Here is a 21,258-nt window from a genome sequence, read left to right on the forward strand (position 1 = left end):
ATTGGTATGTCATATGGACTAATGAGCCCTTGGAGTATACGGGAAGCCCACACATAGATGTTCTGTGCCTTGTAACATTACATGATCTTGCGATATCCCCATGCTACAGTGAATACAGAAGAGGTTTTAAGCTTTTCCCAATTTAAAGTTATGTTTGTGTACGTCTGGAGGAAGAACCATGCACAAGAAATATTTTACAGAGTGGGCTAAAGAAGTCGCAAACGGTGGGCAATAAGTGATTCTTTTCAGAACTGCAGGAAGTGGGGTAGGTCCAATTTCCATATGGTAAACGAATCGTGCCCTGGGATGTCAATCTAAAGCTGGCCTATTTAGGGGCAATGGTTTGACCAGGTACGCCCACCCATGGAGTCTCTTGGTATCCAGTATAAATCATGTTGTAGCTGTATTCACCAGTATCCACTATTCCGAGTAGCCATCTTCTGTTGCATGTGCTTATACAGACAGCAAATTAACATGAAGTAAATGGTAATAAACAGTTTCTTTTTGCGATGTTCTTCCATTTTTTTAGGATTGTGTTCTGTGGGATGTTAGTGCGCTTGTTGTTTGGAACAGTAGCCGCTCTTCAGCTGGATGGCAAGGTGTATCAGTATGGTGACCTCCTGTTTGATGGGATACAGAATGGAATTACAGCATATGTTGTATACTTTGAATTCTTCCATCAAGGTTTTCCAGTTGCTTGGCTAAGGCATGCTGCCCCATGTTGCCTTTCAGAAATGGAAGGGCCAGAACTCGGTGAGATGGAGCAAAGCCAAGGAGCATTTCTTTCAGAACTAAGGAGCTTGCTTTCCTTGCTGGGCATTATCCATTTTTTCCTATTATTTCTGGGTTTTATACATTTTTATTCAGGTGTAGGGATGCATCCCACATCTGGCTTGAGAATTATGGGTGGAGGGAATTTGAAAGCAGCAGAATTTTCTCACAACACTTTCTGCTGTGGACACTTATATCTTACAACTTTAGTTTATGGCATCAGCGTTCGCTTCAATAGGATAGGATGCCAATATTTTACTTAGACATTTAGGATTTTTGTATAAAATAGATTAGGACCGGTCTCAACAACCAGTGGTAAAAACTCTGCGAGAACATCCTTGTTACGGATTATTATTGCTCTTTTTTAACCTTTTAGTGCACAAATGACAATTTAGGATTGGAGACCAACATTAGAGTTGCATCTGGGGCTGGTGCAGGTTGAGTCAGCATAGGCATCAGTATCTACCCTGGTCGCTCCAGAGACTTCATCTGGACATTCTATGTGTGACTGCTCAAAATCTGAATATGCACCATACAATAATGTGAAGCACAGCAGAGAAAGATTCCAGAATGAATACAAACACTCTCAGAGGACCAAAGTATCCAGCTCAAGTATAAGAGTGTGAAAGCTACATAAAGCAAGTGTTAAAGCTCTGCCCCTCCTGTGCACAAATAACAGTTTTATATACATGTTATGTTAAGGATAACCCCTTAACACCCTCATACGTCTGTCTCGAAATCTAGGCCATATGGTTGAGACACTGCAACCCTATTAGGAAATTAAACAAATCTGCAAGAGTTGTAGAAGTTTAATGTAAGAGTCTGTTCTTTTTATGCTCTTTTCATGTCCAAGAGATGATGTTGTACACATAAGGTTAGACATCCAAACAGTAAAAATAGAAAGTGGTGCGAGCTGCCTTGTTTGTAGGGCACCTTGCCTTTACACATGCTGGAGCCTACTTCCACCCAGCAATGAATGAACTGGTGGTGTGGACCCAGAGACTGGAGTGAAGTGTGAATCAGTGTCGAAAAGGGCTTTGGAACAGGTCCCACATGGTAAGATGGCACTGAGACGCCGACTGGCAGAAGTCCAATTGGAGCACCTACAGAGGGACAAGGGACAGTCTGAAGGAGCTGCAGCATTGCCTCATTGAATGTACCTATTTGCTGCAGCATCTGCATCGGCCAAGGGAATATGGGCTTATCAGGACAGTCGAGGGATCAGCTCCAAGTCAGAAGTGGCTTGTGACATCCTTGTGTCTTATTCTGATTTATGGTCGGATGGGGCCAGGTTCCGCTTTACTTTCTTGTGCTTACTGACGGTCATCGACTTACAGGAAGATATTGAGAGGGAACAGGATTTTACATGGGTTCGATGTTGGATGTTGAAACAGAAATCCTGCCCCAAGGCACTGCTGCGCCTTGGGGCAGGATTTCTGTTTCGACATCAAACATTTCCTATGCTTGGTGATGAATAGTTAGACTTCCTGCATTGCCTACAGGAACATACGGGCACATTAATTGCAAAGTGTTGAGTTGTGACTGACGCCCAAGCACCAAAGACATGTTCTACAAGTCTGTGGCCAACATCTGCTTCCTGCAGTTGTGACACAGATTGAACACTATTGTTTGTGGGAGACATCGGTCCTGGCACATTGTTGTAGGTAAATTCTGAAGCAATTGGAAGACCAACATAGATGGGGTTAGAACTCCAGATCCACACTGCAGGGCGCAGAATGAAAGAATCAATGTGGAGCCCAAGTGGCGTCATCTAATCGGAGTGCAGGAGCATTGCTGCAAAATTATCCAGATCCAGTCTAGCAAGCAGGGATATTCTAAAGATGGGGTATCTGCACTTACAAAAACAACAACAAAAAAGATTCGACTTGTATTTAAGATTGTCCTACTTTTGTCAAAAATGTTCAGTCTTATGTTTAGCCAGTGACTTGAACCCATTTCAAAGTCACTGGCTGAACTAAAAGGTGTATGAATTAGTGAAATGAATCAGACAGTCTAAAAGGAAGATGGGAGGAAGTTTTTCTGAAGGAAAATTAGTTTTAGCAACTTAAACTTTCAAGGGCTGGCACATCTAGTCAAACCAAGAAAAGCGATTTGGAGAGGTAGACTCTGAAATAAAGACTGCCTTGAGCCACATAATCGCTTCCGACTCTGGTGCTTGTGAGGAGCAGAAAACAAATCAACAGTTAACATATGTTGTGCTGACGAGGCAATCACAACTGTCTACTGCAATAGCAGCCGCTGACAAAACGGCGGGGTGAAATATCTGACCCACTTGCAGACACTGAGAAACTAGCACAGCTCTCAATTGTGGTCCATTATAAACAGTGTTTATAATGGTCCACGATTGAGACCTCTGGAGTGGAGGCTGAACCAAGGCAGTGCAAGTTTCTCACACTGCCTACAAGTGGGTATGAAAGCTGTTGAATAAAGAAATAAAATAGATGACGACTTGCACACTAACTCGTTATTTCTCTTCGATACTGTTGCAATCCGAGGGTCTACGGCAGCAAGGAGTATGAGCCACTCCCGAACAAATCCCCATGCTGCTGATAATGTTAGGCAGCGAGAGAGAAGCACCAGGTTTGGCTGCAGCAGGCTCTCTCGATGCTCGCTCGGGCACTGGAGACCTATGCCTGCTCTCCAACCAGATGTCTAACAGCGGGGTGGAGAGGTTTAAAATGCGCATGCCAGGCAGGCCATTGCAAGACAGCTGGCCAAAGTGGCATGCACAGTTTAAACTAGAGCAACAACAATGCTCCCTTCTGCCAATCAGCAGCGATGGCCCCACCCAGTACACCCGCTCAGCTCAGCTGAACAATAAAATGGTAATCCAATCTCTTCATTACCATTTTATTTTTCTGATGCTTGCTGCACTGTCAGTGGGGGGAGGTGGGGTTTGGGGACGCTCCACCGGTCTGCTGCACTTGCCGGGCCGGTCAAAAATCCAACACTCCCAAATGTACCACTCTTTAGCTTTACCAGATTGACTAGGCACTGGCATTTCTGCATCCTGGACCCACCTCTTAATATTCTTCCTGTCCCAATTTACTCATTTATCTTCAAAATAATTTTCAGGTCTCAAAAGAACCAGATTTTCTAATCCTATACCCTCCTATAGAGTTTGTTTGCTCACCTGGCACTAGGTTGTCTTCCACACTGACAGAAAAGCTGAGACCTTGGAATTCCAGTTCCGACGAGTGATAGGAATCTAAACGATATGCATCACCTGAAAAATTATAATGAAAATGTGATCTAAAAAATCCTGAAAATTAAAAACAAATTCTTACTGTATGAAAGGAAACAGAAGTTCAGTAAGATCACTCCACATCAGGCTGATGGCACCATCGCCAAGATTACTTTGGGAGACTTAGCACTTTATAGTGTCCCACATTTATGAATACAGTAGTCATTTATAGACATATACAGTTTTTTAAATTTGCTAAAACCCTGAAAACTGACAGTGAATGGGTTTAGCTCCAACGGTTCATTACCCAGTCTCTCAGGCCAACAAAATTACCATTCTATTTGAATCACAGTAATGTTTTAATGCCCAGTTCTACATCTTTCTGCAATTATTTCATTTACAACATACTGGCATTTATACTAGAGCAACTCATGGCACTATTAAATTATTGTTCAGGGGCTGTGGTCACATATTTGTCCGCAGCAGAGATTGGAAAAGACATTTGCAGCTCAGTGGTTGGTAAGAAATTGGATTTATACAGTATTTATTGACCTAAAGCATAAAAAACACATAACAGTGCTTCTTTTGGACATGGTGAAATGCCTATTGATTTCATTTTCTTGATGGTCAATAAATTGATACTGGAACTAGCTCGGGTTAACGTGTAGAGCAATAAATTTCACCTGTCATTACATGTGAACTAATGGTTCCCTAGAGTATACGATCAGTCCCTAAATGTTTTGTGCCTTTTAGCATTTCAGAGCCCCAGGAGGTCTATATGCTGCACTGCATATATTAGAAGTTGTAAGGATTTCTCAATATAAAGCTTTGTTCATGTACGTCTGAAGGACGTAACATACACAGGAAATATTTAACCAAAGAGGGGGCTAATAATGTCTGAAACAGGGGGGCAACAAGTGATTCTTTGCAGAACTGGTGGAACAGGTGTCCCTGTTCTGTATGGTAAAGCCATCGTACCCTGGCCGGTCTGTACTAGGCCAGCCCATTTAGGGGCCAGGCTTGAACATGTATGACTGCCCATATGTTGTAGGTGTAATTAACAGTATCCTCTATACTAAGTGGCCATATTCTGTTGCATGTGCTCCTGCAGAGAGCAAATTAACATGTAGTAAATATTAATAAATAGTTTGTATAGGCGAAGTTCTTCCATTTTCTTTGTACTGTAGTCTGTGGGGATGGGAGGTGGGAGAGAGAGGGTGGAAAAATCGGTTAAAGCTATAATGTTCATTTTTGCTGCGTCTTCGTTCCTGCTCTCTTCCTCTCCTCGTCCCTCCTTTCCCCCCCTCCTCCTTGTTTCCCGTATCTTTCTATGTTGTTACTATTTCCCCTTTTCTGCCCCAATCAATGCTCCAATTAATGTATGATGTTCCTTTGGTAGCTTTTTATGTGTATGTTTTTTTTTCCTTTTTACTTCAAACCCAGTGTAACTTTCCTGAAAAAAAAAGAAAAAAAAAAAAGGATTCAGAATGACATTGTTTCGACAAGTTATTACAAACTTTATCATAGGAGAATAAACAACCTATTTATAAAGGGAAAAAAAGGAAGGCCTGTAGACTATGGGAGGTTACTTGCTCTTTGGAACAGTAGCCACTCTTCTGGATGGCAAGGTGTATAGGTATGGTGACCTCCTGTTTGATGGATACAAACTGTAGCTATATTACCAGTATCAATATTCTGAGTAGCCATCTTTTTAAATAGGTTCTTGTACAGACAGCAAATTAACATGGAACCACTCCATGCCTATATTGTAGATAGTCTGTATTTGTGAAGTTCTTCCATTTTCTTTGGATTGCATTCTGTGGGATGTTAGTTCTTTGGAACAGGAGCTGCTCATTTGCTGGACAGCAAGGTGTGTAAGTATGGTGGCTTCCTTTTGATGGATACAAAATGGAATTTAAGGAAAGAGTGCATAATTGGAATGCTTTCTTCAAGATCTTTCATTGTGTGGTCTGCCCATGCCACTTTTTGTTGCCATCGAGAAATGGAAGGGATATAGAGCTCCGTGAGATGTGACACAGCCAAGGAACATTTCTTTTAGGACCGAGGAGTGGATTCCCTGGCTGGGTATTAGGCATTTTATATGCTATTAATTCTCTGGGGTTTATACACCTGTTTAAAGTATATATCAGCCTTGCGAATCACTGTTGAGGGGAAATTAGGTACCAGCATGATTTTCATACAGCAATTTCTGCCACGGGCTTGAATAGTTTGCAGCTTTAGTTTGTGGCATCAGAGTTAGCCTCTACAGGGTAGGATGCTACCCTTTTGCATGATTAGCTGTTATTATTTTTGGATGAAAAGGTTAATAAATGTCCTGGAAATCAGTGGTTAAATACTCTGAGGGAACATCCTTCTCAAGGACCACTAATACACTTGACAGGACCAATTTAATAAACCGATAAATCAGCTTAGTTATGAACTTACAATTAGGCTATGTGGTCACAGAAACATGTTGACTATAACAAAATGTAACAAATCCCAGGAAGCACATAAAAGCGAGGCAACAATCTGATTGGTCTCAAACAAACCCTCAACCATTGGCTACCTCCAGTTTGCAGGCCGTTTGTTAGAGACCACAACACAGGACCATCATGTGGCCCTTAGTGTCTTCATGCTTACCGTTCACTGTCCCATGTTTAAGATGCCTCAGCAAAACATCTCTTCGCAGCAACACATCTATTCTGGTATAATCACGGCCACTGGAATAATGCAGCAGGGGAAGGGCCAATATCTCTCTCTCTATATCCCTCTCTCACGGAACCACCAGTCCCAGAGAGCATTGCTTCAGGTTTTACACCTGTGCATAATTACTGGGGGTATTTACTGGTGCCTGCAGCTTGCCGTCATGTCATATGTGCTGCCACTGAAGAGGGCGTTGGCCCGAAACGCGTCTGGCAGGAAAGGGACCTACCTGTAAGTGCATCCCCACCTAGCGGCGCAAATATATATATATATCTCCAAGCTCAACAGGCATCACAACAAATCACTCAAGGACGGGTGCTTTTTGCGGCTATGCATTCCACAAATATAACAGCTCCAATTTCCCCACTTAAGAAGAAAATAAGCACTCACGGGTATCGTTCTATCCTGGAATTTATTTAACGAACAAACGCGTTTCGGTGGTCTGCCTTCTTCGGTGTTGCCAGCACACCGTGGGCTGGCGTCTTTTGATCAAAATGCATGTAACAGAAAGAGGACTATGTGGACCTCCAAAATAGCTGTGTAAATCATCCGCCATCTTGTAACATATAATCTATACACAAATGCAGACCAAATGGGTGTTCTTTTCATTAAGTGGCAATTCTTTCTTAGTTTAAAATGCGCTAAATTAATCCGATCTATATACATTTTGGAAAATTACGGATGGAATTTTTTGAAGATTACTCACGATATGCCTCCAGAATTCCCCTTAGTACTGAGGCTGATACACATGCTTATATATTCATTTGAACTTCGAGTTACAGCTAATTGTCTCTCTAATCTAGCCATGAATTGGCAAGAACACTCGGCTCACTCGCATTTTTGGCCATGTGAACAATAAAGCATTACATGTTTTCAACCCATCAGTATAACATTTTGCAAATCTTCATGCTTCTTCAGAATAATTCAAACTATCAAAAACATCAGCCACAAAGATTTTGATGTTTTTAAACTCATCTTGCCGTGTATTGGCTATGGTCCACAGCCTCTGGTGTTACCTTTGATAATGCCAACTTTCTACATGTTCAACAGTATCGCAAATTCATTGCAAGGTAAATTGTTAAACTTTAACGTTACCATAATAATTCTATAAACTCTTAACAATAAACACTTTTTTTCCCTCACCGGTACAGAGAGTTTAAGGTGCCCATCAAATTCATATTGATCACTATCAATCCATTTTCCACAGTATTACAGTTACTGGACTTATAGCCATAAGGCACAGAACTGTGTTCTAGACATTTGTGAGGCCATTGTTAACACCAAATCTCTACTTCTCGCCTACTATACATTCTAAGAGATATGGCTTCGCATATCATATTCCCAAATGAGATGCCAATTCCTCACTGGTATTTAATCATTTCAGGAATCTAAAGATCAACTATATATCGTGATTCAAGCTTGGGCAGTTTCTTTAGTCTATCCCCCCTCTAATATGTTCTGGCACACAATCAAGACCAAAATACTGCAAAGCATTTCTATTGCTGGAATGCTTGTCCTCATAATGCCTTGCCATAGGGGAAGATGTATCTTTAACTATTGCCCTGAGAGGTTCCAGAATTCAAATTTTTAGGGGATGAATTGTACTGCCTATGTAGCGTAAGCCACATGGGCAAACTAAGCTATAGACTGCATAGGGGGTGCTACATGTTAGAAACTTTGCTATTGATCTTGTCAATTTAATGTCAGGGATCTTATAGGAGATAACCCTCTTGCTGTTACTACAGGCCTTGCACCTGCCGCAAGGATAGAATCCGCACACTTCTTTCAATGTTCCCTTTATTTGTGATTCTTTCGCCAAATGACTATGTACCAAAGTAGCTCTTAGAGATCTGGCCTTCTTAAAAGTCACCAGGGGGAATGCTGGTATATCCTCACTGATGACGTGGCCCGTTTTAAGAACATGCCAGTTCTTTTTCATGGTACGTTTGAGGAAATTGGATTCACTAGAATAGTATGTGTGTGTGTGTGTGTGTATATATATATATATATATATATATATATATATATATATAATATCATATCCATTTGGCAAATTGACCGGTTTCTATCCCTGCCTTAAATGTAAAGCTTACAGGAATAGTAAAAAAGTGACCAGTTACTAAGTACCTGGGATGAAAGAGCCCAAGGAGATCACTAGTTTAATGAACTGTAACACAAGCCACACGGTGTACTGTTTGGTATGTCCGTTTGGCTTGCGGTACATTGGAAGCACAACTCATCCTACCAAGATTAGGATCTTGGAACACCTGAGGGCTATACAAAACAGGGATCCACCTACCCAGTGGCGAGACACTTTGGAGTGTTTCACCAAAGCAACAGAGGACTCCTTAGCTGTTACTGCATGGATCAGGTGCCTGCAGATATAAGGGAAGGAAACAGGCTGCTCCAGCTAAGAAGGATAGAATCTCGCCATATTATCGAGAACCAGACCAAAAAACCAGGTGGCCTCAATGCTGGAGAGGAGTGAACAGTCCATTTATGATTTTCTTTTGGAATTGACTCTTCCTAATACTGTATGTTGTATATTATAGTGCGCTTTAACATTTCCGTGTGTATGCCCATTCAGCTGTATTGCTGATTATAATATTTTGTGCTTTACTGATTAAATACATCCAATCAACAGAAATGAAGAAAGGACTCATGTGCTATACAAGCCACCATTACTAAGTGGTGTAGATTCAGTTACAATCACTGGCACAATTGAGCCCTGGATGGGCAAATATAAACACTGCCTGATGGTGGCGCCGGCCTCTAATTGAAAAAGGCAGTTGCCGAAACGAGTCTGAGAGCGTTTGCACAATAAATAAATTTATTGGACCTGTCCCCGTGAGTGCTATGTACTTTGTACAAGGAGCTTTGGTCTCAGCGTGACCCGCGTGTTCTATCACCCGCTGCTACAGAACCCGGCCATGAGTGAAGGGGAGTCGACTGATAGTGAGATATAGAATATATATAGAATATATATATATATATATTTATATTTTCATTCCAGCTCCAAAGTACCCAACGTACAAAGGAGCACCCGGACCTCAGCTGCCCACAAGGAGCCTTAAATGGTAAGAACGCCTTCAGCACAGCAATATCCTTTAACTGTTCAAACTGCCCTGGATGCCTGACGCGTTTCGAAGTGTCCCCACATCTCTTCAGAGGCTTTGGCAGTTATGAAGGAGCGCTTGAGGCACCACACCCCTTCTTGCTTAGATGCACGCCCAGGATGGGACTTATAGTGCCTCACGTCGCGCTTATGTTCAGTAACAGTGAGCCTAATATATATGCACACACATATATATATATATATATATATATATATATATATATATATATATATATATATATATATATATATATATATATATATACACACTGAGCAAACATAGTTGAGATCAAGGGTTTTACTGAAACCCAGATAAAACCTAAAAAGACTGAATAGAACTCCTCAGTTATTAACTTAACCCTAACTCTTATCTCAGCCATCAACTCTTTACATTATATCATCCAGATTATTAACGTTTACAGATAGGCTATTTAATACATACTGTAGGGTGCTTATTTGTTGTTTACACAGCGTATGTTAATGACTTGTATCCCGCTTTAGTAAATAGTCCATGTCCTTTTTAAGAACCCAATGATAATTTTGGCCTGGTTTGACCAAACTATACAAATATGCCAGTATCAAAGTCCGTGCTCTTTATTCTACTTTTTCTCACAAGTGTAAATTGTTCAAAGGAGAGCAAGTTAACCAATAGGGAAACTAATTTCCCAATGAGATATAGGAAAAAGCAGTTTATTTCCCAGAAAAGTTTTACAAGTATGATTGAACTCCAAGTAAGTGTTTTGTAAAATAACTTCAATAGATGTGACTGCAATTACTTTGTGCTATTTAAAAGCATATTTTTCACTGTTGGGCTGCGATGTCGTTTTGAACAGCCTGCACAGGGTTCAAATCAAATCACTAACACAAAAGGGCATTGATCCCAACTCACCTTCTTGCTTGAATGCACTCTCTACAGATGTCTCCGACTCCACTGTGCCCTTTTCCTTTTTCATTCCCAGTCTCTCCCCTTCTTTAATAGGGCCAGACTCCAACCTTTCTCCTCGAATAGACTCCAACTTTTCTCCTCGAATAGACTCCAACTTTTCTCCTCGAATACACTGAGGGATCATCCTTCTCCAAACAGCTTTTTTCCTCTTGTTTCCCTCTACTTTGGTGTGCTTGGAATCGGACGTCAATGTGATATCCGGAGAAAGATCTCTTGTGGCTTTTCCACCATGTCCATTCAACTGCGCTACCATTTTCCCATTCTTTTCATCCTGTATCTGGGTGTGGCGGTTTTTGATAAGCTCCTGGAATTTGCCGTCAGATAAATTTCTTTGGGCAAATGCCATAAGTAGCCTAAATTCCACACTGTCTTCGTCAGCATCGTCCAATAGTATCTCCTGCATGCCGGTCTCCATCTCAGAATTCATGTTGGATGCCCCTGTGAAAACAAATAACATGATACTCAACAACAAATCACTGTAGGAGTGTTTTATTTTAAGCGAGAAACTTTCTAAGATGCAGATGACGTACAGCTGTAGTGAAGCAGTCCCTCTACCTCAGTCTTAGATATCAAGTGACTGGTCAGATACCACCTGATGTATTGTTTCTTCCTGAAGCTTGACCCTTTTAAACATCTACCAGTAACTAGCCAGCCCAAACTTAACATTATCCTGATAGACTGAACTTTTACAGGACTCTATAAAACCCAGTCACCTTCAAGGACATGCTGCAAATACTTAGACTGAGACCTCTGCTTTCTACCAATTAGCTACTTAAGCCTGAAACTTTTTGCATGAAAAGGTTGTAAAAAATTAATGTATCCAAAAGGTCCATCTCACATTACTGAACGTCATACACGCCATATTGTAGGTCTCTTGAACTATGGACAAAGCCTAACGATTGTGGCCTCCCTACAGTGCATCCAAGACTCCCCACTTCTGCTTGTCAATGGTACCAGACGCTTTACCTATTAAAGGCCACTTCGGTCTACTCCCCCTTCTAGAAGACAGTGCATGAGATGAGATAGCATGCTTTACCTACAAATCTGATGTATCCAGCACTGCACAGTAAGGATTAGTTACTTACCTGTAATTATAGTTCTCTTCCAGGGGTATACCCAAAGTCATAAGCACTGAATAATCCCCGCCCATGAGCGGGATCCTGGAGCGCATATATATAGGTGTATGTGTAGGTGTAGGTGTGGGTGTGGGTGTGGGAACCAAGTGTCTAGCACTCCCACGACATACATCTATACATGTATGTAAACACAAAATATGCAGCCTCACAATTCCAACAGGGCAAAAAGCCAAAATTACATACTTTTTTTGGTACAAAAAATAATCTCACAAAACTCTGTAATAGAGAACATTCACTATAATAGTGTTATACAAGAAAACCTTTATTTTCCAAAAAGAAAAGCAGGTAATAGCAGGCAGTTGGCCCATAGGCTGCATAGATGAATAAACATCACAGTACAGTAAAAAAAACAAAAACAAAAAAAAAAACTGTCACCTTGCCTTTAAGGCTTCCAATAATTTGGGACACTGAATTTAAGACCTCCAGGAGCCCCTCTGCTCGCATCATGCACCACAGGTGACAGTTAGGTCTGTTCTTTCTTACGGTGTACTAACTTGTAGCAACCTGATTAAAAGATGCAATCACTACAAACATATACTAAATATGCTCGTCCGGGGAGGCGGGAGGGTTGCTTAGGACTGATGAGTAGACCCCTGGAAGAGAACTAGGATTACAGGTAAGTAACTAATCCTTTTCTTCTAGGGGGATACTCATCAATAGTCATAAGCACTGAATAGAGTAGCAAGCCCATACCCACTAGCTCGCAGGCAAGCAAGTAGTATAGAAAAAAAACAAGTAACAGCGCATCTTAACATGGAATCAAGCAAATACATTCCTCAGAGAGGCTTGCCCAACTTGGGCATCCGCCTGTGCATTATAATCCAAGCAGTAATGGCAGGTGAAAGTATGAACTGAGCGCTAAATTGCTGCTTTACAAATTTCTGATATAGGCAAATTTCTTAGAAGGGCCGTAGTAGAAGCCTCCCCTCAGGTAAAATGTGCTTTGGGTTTGCCCTGAAGAGCCTGGTTAGCTAGTTGGTAGGCCAAGGATATGCACAAAACTAGCCATCTAGAGATGGATCTCTTAGAAGCTGCTGAACCGGTATTTATGACACCATAGTTAACAAACACCGGTCCGTGTGCCCAAAGGACTTAGTTTTGTCAAGAGAAAATTTCAAAACCCTCTTGAGGTCTAAAGAATGAAGAGACCTCTACGGTGAAGTAGAGGGATTGGGAAAAAAGGTGGGAATGGTGATCACTTGATTGATGCGGAAATCCAAGACCACCTTTGGCAGGAAACTCGGATTGGTCCTTAAAACCACCATGCGGGCGGGGAAGACAGTATAAGGTTCTCTACAACACAGAGCCTGGATCTCACTAACCCTGCGGGCAGAAGTAATGTCGACTAAAAAGGCAGTTGGCAAGGCAACCTCCGGTGTGGCACTCAGACAATTGCATAAGGTCCGGGTACCACCACTGACGCAGCCACTCCGGGGATTTCAGGATCATTCTGGTGTTGGTCCTGTAAAATTTGTTGATCACTGCAGGGATCAGCGGAATATGTGGAAAGGCGTACAGGAATGTCTGAGACCAGTTTATCAAAAGGGCATTCCCTTGTGATCCTGGTTGGGGAAACCTGGACGTGAAGACAGACATTTGGTGTTGGCTGCGTCTGCGAAGAGGTCGATGTCTGGCACTCCTCATTGTCGAAAGATGTCTTGCATGACTTCGGCGTTTAGCACCCAGTCGTGCGCTTCTACAAAATCCCTGCTTAATGAGTCCACCTGGACGTTCATTGAACCTGGAAGATGAATGGCCAGGATGAAGAGCCCTCGAGAGAAGCCATTTCCAAAGGTCTGTGCCTCCAGAGAGTTCTCGACCTGGTGCCCCCCTGCTTGTTCAGATAATACATCGTTGTGGTGTTGTCCGTCTGAACCAAGAGGGAGCTGGACTGGAGAGAAGGATACAGAGACTTGATAGCCAGGTGAACGGCTATTAACACAAGGAAATTGATGTGATCTCCTTGTTCTGTCTCAGACCAGAGACCTTGTACTTGAAGTAACCCATGTGTGCTCCCCAACCCTGTAGGGAAGCATCTGTGACTATTGTTTGAGTGGGAATGTCTTGATGAGCTGGGACTCCCTGTAGCAGGTGTGATCGCTTTGTCCAACATCTGATGGAGTCCTTGGCAGACTGAGGTAGGGTCATGCGGTCCTCCCAACGACCAGAGACTTGCATCCACTGGTCTTTCAGAGACTGCTGCAGAGGACGCATGTGCAGTCTGGCATTAGGGACGATGAACACGCAAGAGGCCATGGAGCCCAACAGTGACGAAACCTGTCTGACTGTGGGATCACTTGCACTGAGGAGATCGCAACCTCTGCTTCCGATTGAAGAAAACCTCTCCTCCGAAGGACACGCGCTTGCCTTCGCGGTATCCAGCGAGGTGCCCAGGTAATGGATTCTCTGTGTCGGGTTGAGGACAGATTCTTGAGGTTGACCTGAAGCCCCAGCGTGTTCAACAGCTGAAGACAGTAGTTGAGATGACTGACTCCTGAAGAGTACCACCCCTTCTGAGCTTCAATCGTCCAGATAGGGGTAAATGAAGATTTCGCGTTTGCGTATAGATGCTGCCACTACTGCCATGCACTTAGAGAACGTACCGGGACTGACTGGAGCCCGAACGGGAGTACTAGAAATTGAAAATGATGACGGTTTACTTGAAAACTGAGAAACTTGAGATGCCTCCTGGACACTGGAATATGGAAGTAGGCATCTTGCAAGTCGATAGCACACATCCAGTCTCCCGGATGTAGACGAGGAAAAATCTGGTGTAGGGCCAACATCTGAAATGTTTCCTTGTGGATGAACTTGTTCAAGAGCTGTAGGTCTAGATAGGTCTGTATTCTCTTGTCGGGCCTCTTTTTTCGACTAGGAAGTAACAAGAGGAAATCTCTTGTCCTTGCTGCTGTTTCAGAACCTTCTATATGGCGTATTTTGTAGAAGGCTGTCCACCTCTTTCTTCAAAAGTAGAAGATGAGGATTGGGTCGGCTTTGAGGTGGAATTGATGGAGGTGGGTCTTTGAACCTCAGCAAGTATCCATTTTGAACAAAACCCAGCACCCATTTGTTGTTGGTTATATATCTCCACTCTTCCAGATGAAATGTGACACTTCCTCCTACCGGAGTGGCTAACGGGCACGGAGGAAGCCTCTGCTCATTGCTTGGCTGGCTGCTTAGCAGCAGATGACTGCTGCCCGTTTTCTCTCCCTCTACCAGGTAGTCGTTACGGAGACCTCTGCTGTTGCTGATTTTGGGATGAATTCTTTCTGCTTCTCTAAAACAACGGCCTTCACAATTTGGTCTTCATCTTGGCCATCTCATCATGAGCGTGAGAACCGAACAGCGAAGAACCATTAAACGGAAGGTTGACAAATCTCCGTTGGGCATCTGGTTTCAGGCCCGTGAGACATAGCCAAGCTGAGCGTCTGGAGCAGATACTGTGTGAATAACCTTGGGCGGCCAGATCAGACGAGTCTGCAGCCGCACTCATCACCTAGTTCACCACCAAGCCCCCCTCATGCAGTATCTCCTTAAAGTCCTGTTGGTCTTCTTTCGGGAGTTTTTCTGTGAATCTGGCGAGGGAGTCCCAGAGAGACCTATCTTACCTCCCTAGAAGAGCTGAAGCGCTAGCCACTTTCATCACAGAGGCCGAGGTATTACACATGCTCTTACCCAGAGAGTCCATATTCTTGCCATCTTTCTTGGGAGGAACGGACGAGGAAGCTGCAGTTGAGTATGCCTTTCTGGCCGCCGCCACAATAACAGAGTCTGGAGGAGGGTCTGAGTGCAGGAAAAGCAGGTCTTAAGTCGGTGCCTTGTATTTCTTGGCAATACGAGATGGTGCAGATCCCACTGTGGCAGGGGTTAAGAAAGTCTGCATGGCAGGCTCAATAAGGCCTGGGACTAAAGGCAGCAGAGGCCTGGATGACGATGGAGGGTGTAGAGATTTGAATATAACAGATGTGGAGACTGTCTGGCGGACATACTGATGTTGAGCTTTTTGGCCCCTCTGCAGAGGACGTCATTGAAGGTTTCAATGTCGTCAATCGGAGAAACTCTGGATGGTGGTGTTGCAGACAGAGTTGGGGAATAGTTCCGGATAGTAGATCTAGTGGATGTTGACCAGGTTATATATTTGTATAGTGTCTGGTGCAGCAGGCTTTCTGAAAGGCAGATCACGGAGCAGAATTACATGCTCTGGTAAAATCATGAAAAATAAAAGAACTTTTATTTACAATTCTTAAGTCTGAGCCATATGTCACTGAAATTGTGAGAAGTTGGCCTGGCATATGCGGTCCACTAGTTATAGTGGGCACCTTGCACCAGTCCAAACAACCCTTGTTTATGATAGGTTTAAGACAACCTTTATTGAAAGCTATCCTAGTGGTAGTTATGGAGAACAGCCTTCAGGCTGAGTCTTGAAGGAGTGTAAAGCAGCTTGGTTTACCAGAGTACAACCTCTTGAATGTCTAAATGAAAGGAGAATATATATATATATATATATATATATATATATATATATATATATATATATATATATATATATATATATATATATATATATATATATATCCAGACAAGTTTTTCCCTGGTATGACATCAGTCTGTAGAAAAAATGTCGAAAGTTGTCATATGCTATTTTAGCAGCAACATATTGCACATTTATAATGATGTTTTTATATATGATGTTTTAAAGTATTTATCATATATATTTATTTGGGGAAAGGCTTAACTTTTTTTTAAAACAGTCCATTTATTGCTGTATTTAAAAGTGTATGACTTAATGACGCTAGGATAGTATTTTGTCTATCTTGATTATGACGTTGATCACCCAATTGTGCACTGCCACTTTAAATTCTGTTCTATCACTCCAAAGCGCTGTCATGTGATCAAGGGTCGAGGAAGACCCGAAACGCGTCATGGCTGTGGTGCGGGGGCGCTTTTGCACTTAATAAAATTTTGCACCTTTAATTCCTGGGTCTGCTGTCGTCCTTCTACATGCTGCAAGGTTGCGACTTCCTGAGTTATCTATTACCGAGTGGCTTTCTCGGCTTTAAGCGGAACCCTTCCTTTGCTGCTGGGCGGAACACCTACCAAGCCGCGCTACCGGGACCTGACCTCGGAAGCAGTTTCAAGTTTCCTACATGGGATTTCCTGTTGTTCCAGCCCCCGAATCAAGTGCATTGTGTGGGCGAAAGGAGTGGAGCTGACGCCGAAGTCTGAGGACCTTGGGGGAACAGACCAGCCTTACGAAGCTCGCCAGCATCGAAGTATTCGGCAAGAGGAAAAGTGCGGGTAAGCCAACGAAGGACAGTTGTCCGCTTTTAGTTGCACCGTGCATCAATATCATTTGCCCCCCGAGTGCGCCATGGCCGGCACGCTAAGGAGTCGAGAAGAAGCCGCAATAGATATGTTCAGCGATGAACCGTCGGCGGCAGTACCAGTGAATCAACCCGCAGCCATAACAAATGTGGTTGATGATACATTTCGTGACAAAATAAAAAAACTTGAAAAATTAAAAAGAGGTGAACAAGCGAAGTGGTGGGAGCACCGATCGTTGTCCCGTTACTTAGAAGTTGACAGAGTGCCACGTGGCTTGCGCATTATGTTAGTCCCTACATATGAAAATCCCAACCCTGATTTGCTGAATGAGTGGGCACATTGCAACCTTAGTTCCTCCAAAAATCTAATGACCCTGCTTGTGAAATACACAGAGATTGACCGCGTAAGACTGGAGGAGCAAATATTGGCTCTGGAAGGGGAACTTAGCAATGAACCCCAAAATGCTACAAACATCAAATTGAAAGAAGACATGCTTGCACGGATATGTAAGGAGGAGGAGGCCATTCGGAAAAGGAAAGCTTTCAAATTTCAAAGGGACAAACAGGACTATGAGAGGGGGCAAGTGTTCACATTTGCTAGGCGGTTTCAAGCAGCTAAGAAGAGCAGTAATAAGCCACCCCCCCACAGTGGTACCTCACAACCACAAGTTCCTGCGAACAGAGCTGAATCCTCCACATCCCTCCCTGACTATAGCAGAGAGTGGGTCAGAAAACGAACAGGCAGTCACAAGCAATGATTTGGGGTTTCGCAAACTCACCTTGGGCCAAGAAGTCGATTGCATGAGACAGGACCGTCTCGATACCTTAAGGCCAAGCAAGGATAAAGAAACCCGCAAATACCGCAACTTCAAGCGACACCAACGCAGGGAGCGCAAATGCAGGGGGAAGAAAGAAAAGGAACAACAACTATTGGAAGCGCAAGCAAACTCAGGGTCAATAGCTGCAACAGAGGCTTTGTCAGTGGTTAATTTGTCTAATATTGAACTGAGTGATGATGATACACGTATTTTATCTTTGGGCCGATCGTATAGTCCTGCCAGTAATTTCAGAAGAGTGGAGGTGTTCCAATTTGTGAGAAAACTAAAACTTAAGAAATTCTTTGCCACAAAACAAACCAAAGACAAACCAGCCACAGGTGGCATTGTGGATATAGATGATAGACCAGGAGCCTTAGTGGCAGGAGATATGGCCCTTAGAATGAACCTTGTAGGCTTACAGGGGGAAAAGTACTCAGTTGTCTGCCAGTGATGTGAGCCAACCAACTGTGGGAGCTGGCTTAACAAATGTTAAAGCCAAGTCGACATTTTGCCCAGTCATGTTGAAAGACAATATTGATTACTACCATGACTTGGTCACCACTGACATTAAGAAATTGCAGCATAAGGTGGCACGCAGCAGAAACATCTATTCTAAAAATGATCGCCAATATTATGATCTTGTTAAAAAATTACAAAATGAGAAAATTGTGATTATTCGCCAGGCGGATAAGGGAGGTAACGTCATCATTTGGCCCAGAGAGAAATATATGGAAGAGGCATGGAGGCATCTTAATGACAAGGAGTGCTACAAACGTGTAGATATTGCAACTATTAAAACATTTTGGAACAATTTCTATATAAAATTAGTAGCATGGAAAGGATTGGGACTGCTAAACTCGGATGAGCTTAAGTTTCTAAAAAACAACCACCCGACCATACCTTGCATATATTTTATCCCAAAGATCCACAAAGATGTCCAGAATCCACCAGGAAGACCGATTATTTCTGCATGTGGTGGCCTTCTGGAAAATACTTCAAAATATATCGACTTTTTTCTGCAGGACCACATGAAAGGCTTACCTACATTTATCCAAGATACTGGCCATTTTCTAAGGAAGTTGGAACTGATACAATGGAGAGAGGATTATCTGCTTATGACGTTAGACGTCACCTCCTTGTATACCAGTATCAATCATTGCGATGGCTTAAAAGCAGTGAAACACTTTTTGAATAACAGACCTTTACACTGTTATGCACACAATATGCTTGTTGCAATGATTGAAATGTGCCTTTATAAAAACAATTTTATGTTTGATAAGGTGTGTTTCCAGCAGACTAGGGGGGTGGCGATGGGTTCCTGCTTCTCCCCCAGCTACGCATGTTTGCACATGGGGCTGTGGGAGAAGCAGGTGCTCGGGCACCAGTTTGCTGAGAACTTGAATAACAACATCATATGTATATATCGGTACATTGATTTATTTCTGATTTGGAGGGGAGAGGTAACATCAGCAAACACGTTTGAGGAAATTAATGTAAATTCCTTGAATTTGAAGTTTACCTCTCAGATTAGTAAAACATCAGTTAACTTCCTGGATGTAGAAGTATTCATTCATGAACAGACACTCCACACGAAATTGCACAGGAAGGCTACAGCAGGCAATACCTTGCTTCATCCCACCAGTAATCACCCGCGACATTTAATTCGCAGTATCCCCTACGGGGAGATGCTTCGAATTAAACGGATTTGTAGCAGACAGGAGGATATGGTGGAAGCTCAATCTGCCTGTCGTCAACGCTTCCTAGCTAGAGGGTATACAGATAAAAGCATTATGGCAGCCATTAGACGCACACAGTTGCTGCCTAGAGAAGAGGCCCTAATTACTAAAGCGATGAGACAGTGCAATGTGGAAGTTCCTGTTGAAGATACTATAAGATTGATAATCACATATAGCAAGCAACATCTAGACATCAGGAAGATCATGACTAAAGACTGGGATCTCATTAAGAACGACCCGTGTTAAAAATGGGAACGGTCAATGCTCCAACCATTACTTTTAAAAAAGCGGGCTCTATGCAGAATAGTTTGACTAGTAGCAGCCCTGAGATCTTAGCTAAGACAGACTGGTTGAATAGCCGGAAAGGGTTTGTTAAATGTACCAATTGCAAAGCCTGTCAGAATGGGGTGAATAAGAAAACTTATACCTCTCCGTTTTTCAAGAAAGATTTGCATTTCAAAGTATTTAACCTGTAAAACTGAATTTGCAATATATGTTCTTGAATATCCTTGTGGGCTCAGATATGTTGGTAGTACGAGACTTCCGGTCCATAAGAGAGTACTTCAACATTTAAGAGCCATCATACATTGTGATGAAAGTTACCCTGTGGCCAGACACTTTAAAGATTGCCATAAACAAAATCCCAGTCTATTGAAATACTATGCCATAGACGCAATCATGCCCCTAAGGAGAGGCGGCGACAGGGGTGGGGCTCTCCGCAAATTAGAAACCTATTACATTTTGAACTTAGATAGCAAGCATCCCAATGGATTGAATGCAGGGGAGGACCTCTATACATGTTTGTAATGGGAAACAATCATGTTTATTCAAATCATTGAAATCAAAGGTGCTATGCATTGATTACAGTTTATCTAATAGTATCTAATTCATTTTGCAAAAAACTCTATTACATGTAGGTCATAGTAGCTATTTGAAATTTATTCTATATTTTTAATCTATTTTTCACTGGATTTTAACATTTATTGTGTTATAAATGCTATTAAGATATGTTTTGCACTTTGCACATACACACGGGTTGTAATTGATATTGTTTACTTTGCACTGCCTTGCACAATAGGATATATCCTAAGATATATATTTTTTGATACCACATATCATGAAATACCTCGTAACAAGCGTTTAATGTTGGGATAAATAATATTTGATTTTGAAAGGCATTCTGTTCTTTTGTTAGAAAACTTGTATTTTACAGTTAGTACCCCGACAAGGTTTTCCCTGGTATGACATCAATTTGTAGAAAAAATGTCGAAAGTTGTCATATGCTATTTTAGCAGCAACATATTGCACATTTATAATGATGTTTTTATATATGATGTTTTAAAGTATTTATCATATATATTTATTTGGGGAAAGGCTTTTAACTTTTTTTAAAACAGTCCATTTATTGCTGTTTTTAAAAGTGTATGACTTAATGACGCTAGGATAGTATTTTGTCTATCTTGATTATGACGTTGATCACCCAATTGTGCACTGCCACTTTAAA

General features: G+C 42.2%; 1 protein-coding gene across 4 annotated transcripts in view; it reads right to left on the reverse strand.

Annotated features, from left to right (window-relative positions):
* The window catches only part of BCL2L14 (BCL2 like 14), a 303,081-nt gene that overhangs the window by 183,199 nt on the left and 98,624 nt on the right, over positions 1-21,258 (reverse strand). For 2 of the 4 annotated variants that reach the window (XM_086952930.1, XM_086952929.1), the window contains 2 exons: positions 10,684-11,178; positions 3,926-4,018 (listed from right to left, as the gene is read on the reverse strand). In XM_086952930.1, coding sequence (XP_086809056.1) covers positions 3,926-4,018; positions 10,684-11,167 — 577 coding nt within the window. In that variant the 5' untranslated portion in view covers positions 11,168-11,178. The remainder of the gene's footprint in view (positions 1-3,925; positions 4,019-10,683; positions 11,179-21,258) is intronic. The other 2 variants (XM_086952933.1, XM_086952931.1) reach the window with 1 other exon arrangement.

The sequence above is a fragment of the Lissotriton vulgaris genome, chromosome 1_2, assembly GCF_964263255.1.
Source record: "Lissotriton vulgaris chromosome 1_2, aLisVul1.2, whole genome shotgun sequence".
Classification (NCBI taxonomy): domain Eukaryota; kingdom Metazoa; phylum Chordata; class Amphibia; order Caudata; family Salamandridae; genus Lissotriton; species Lissotriton vulgaris.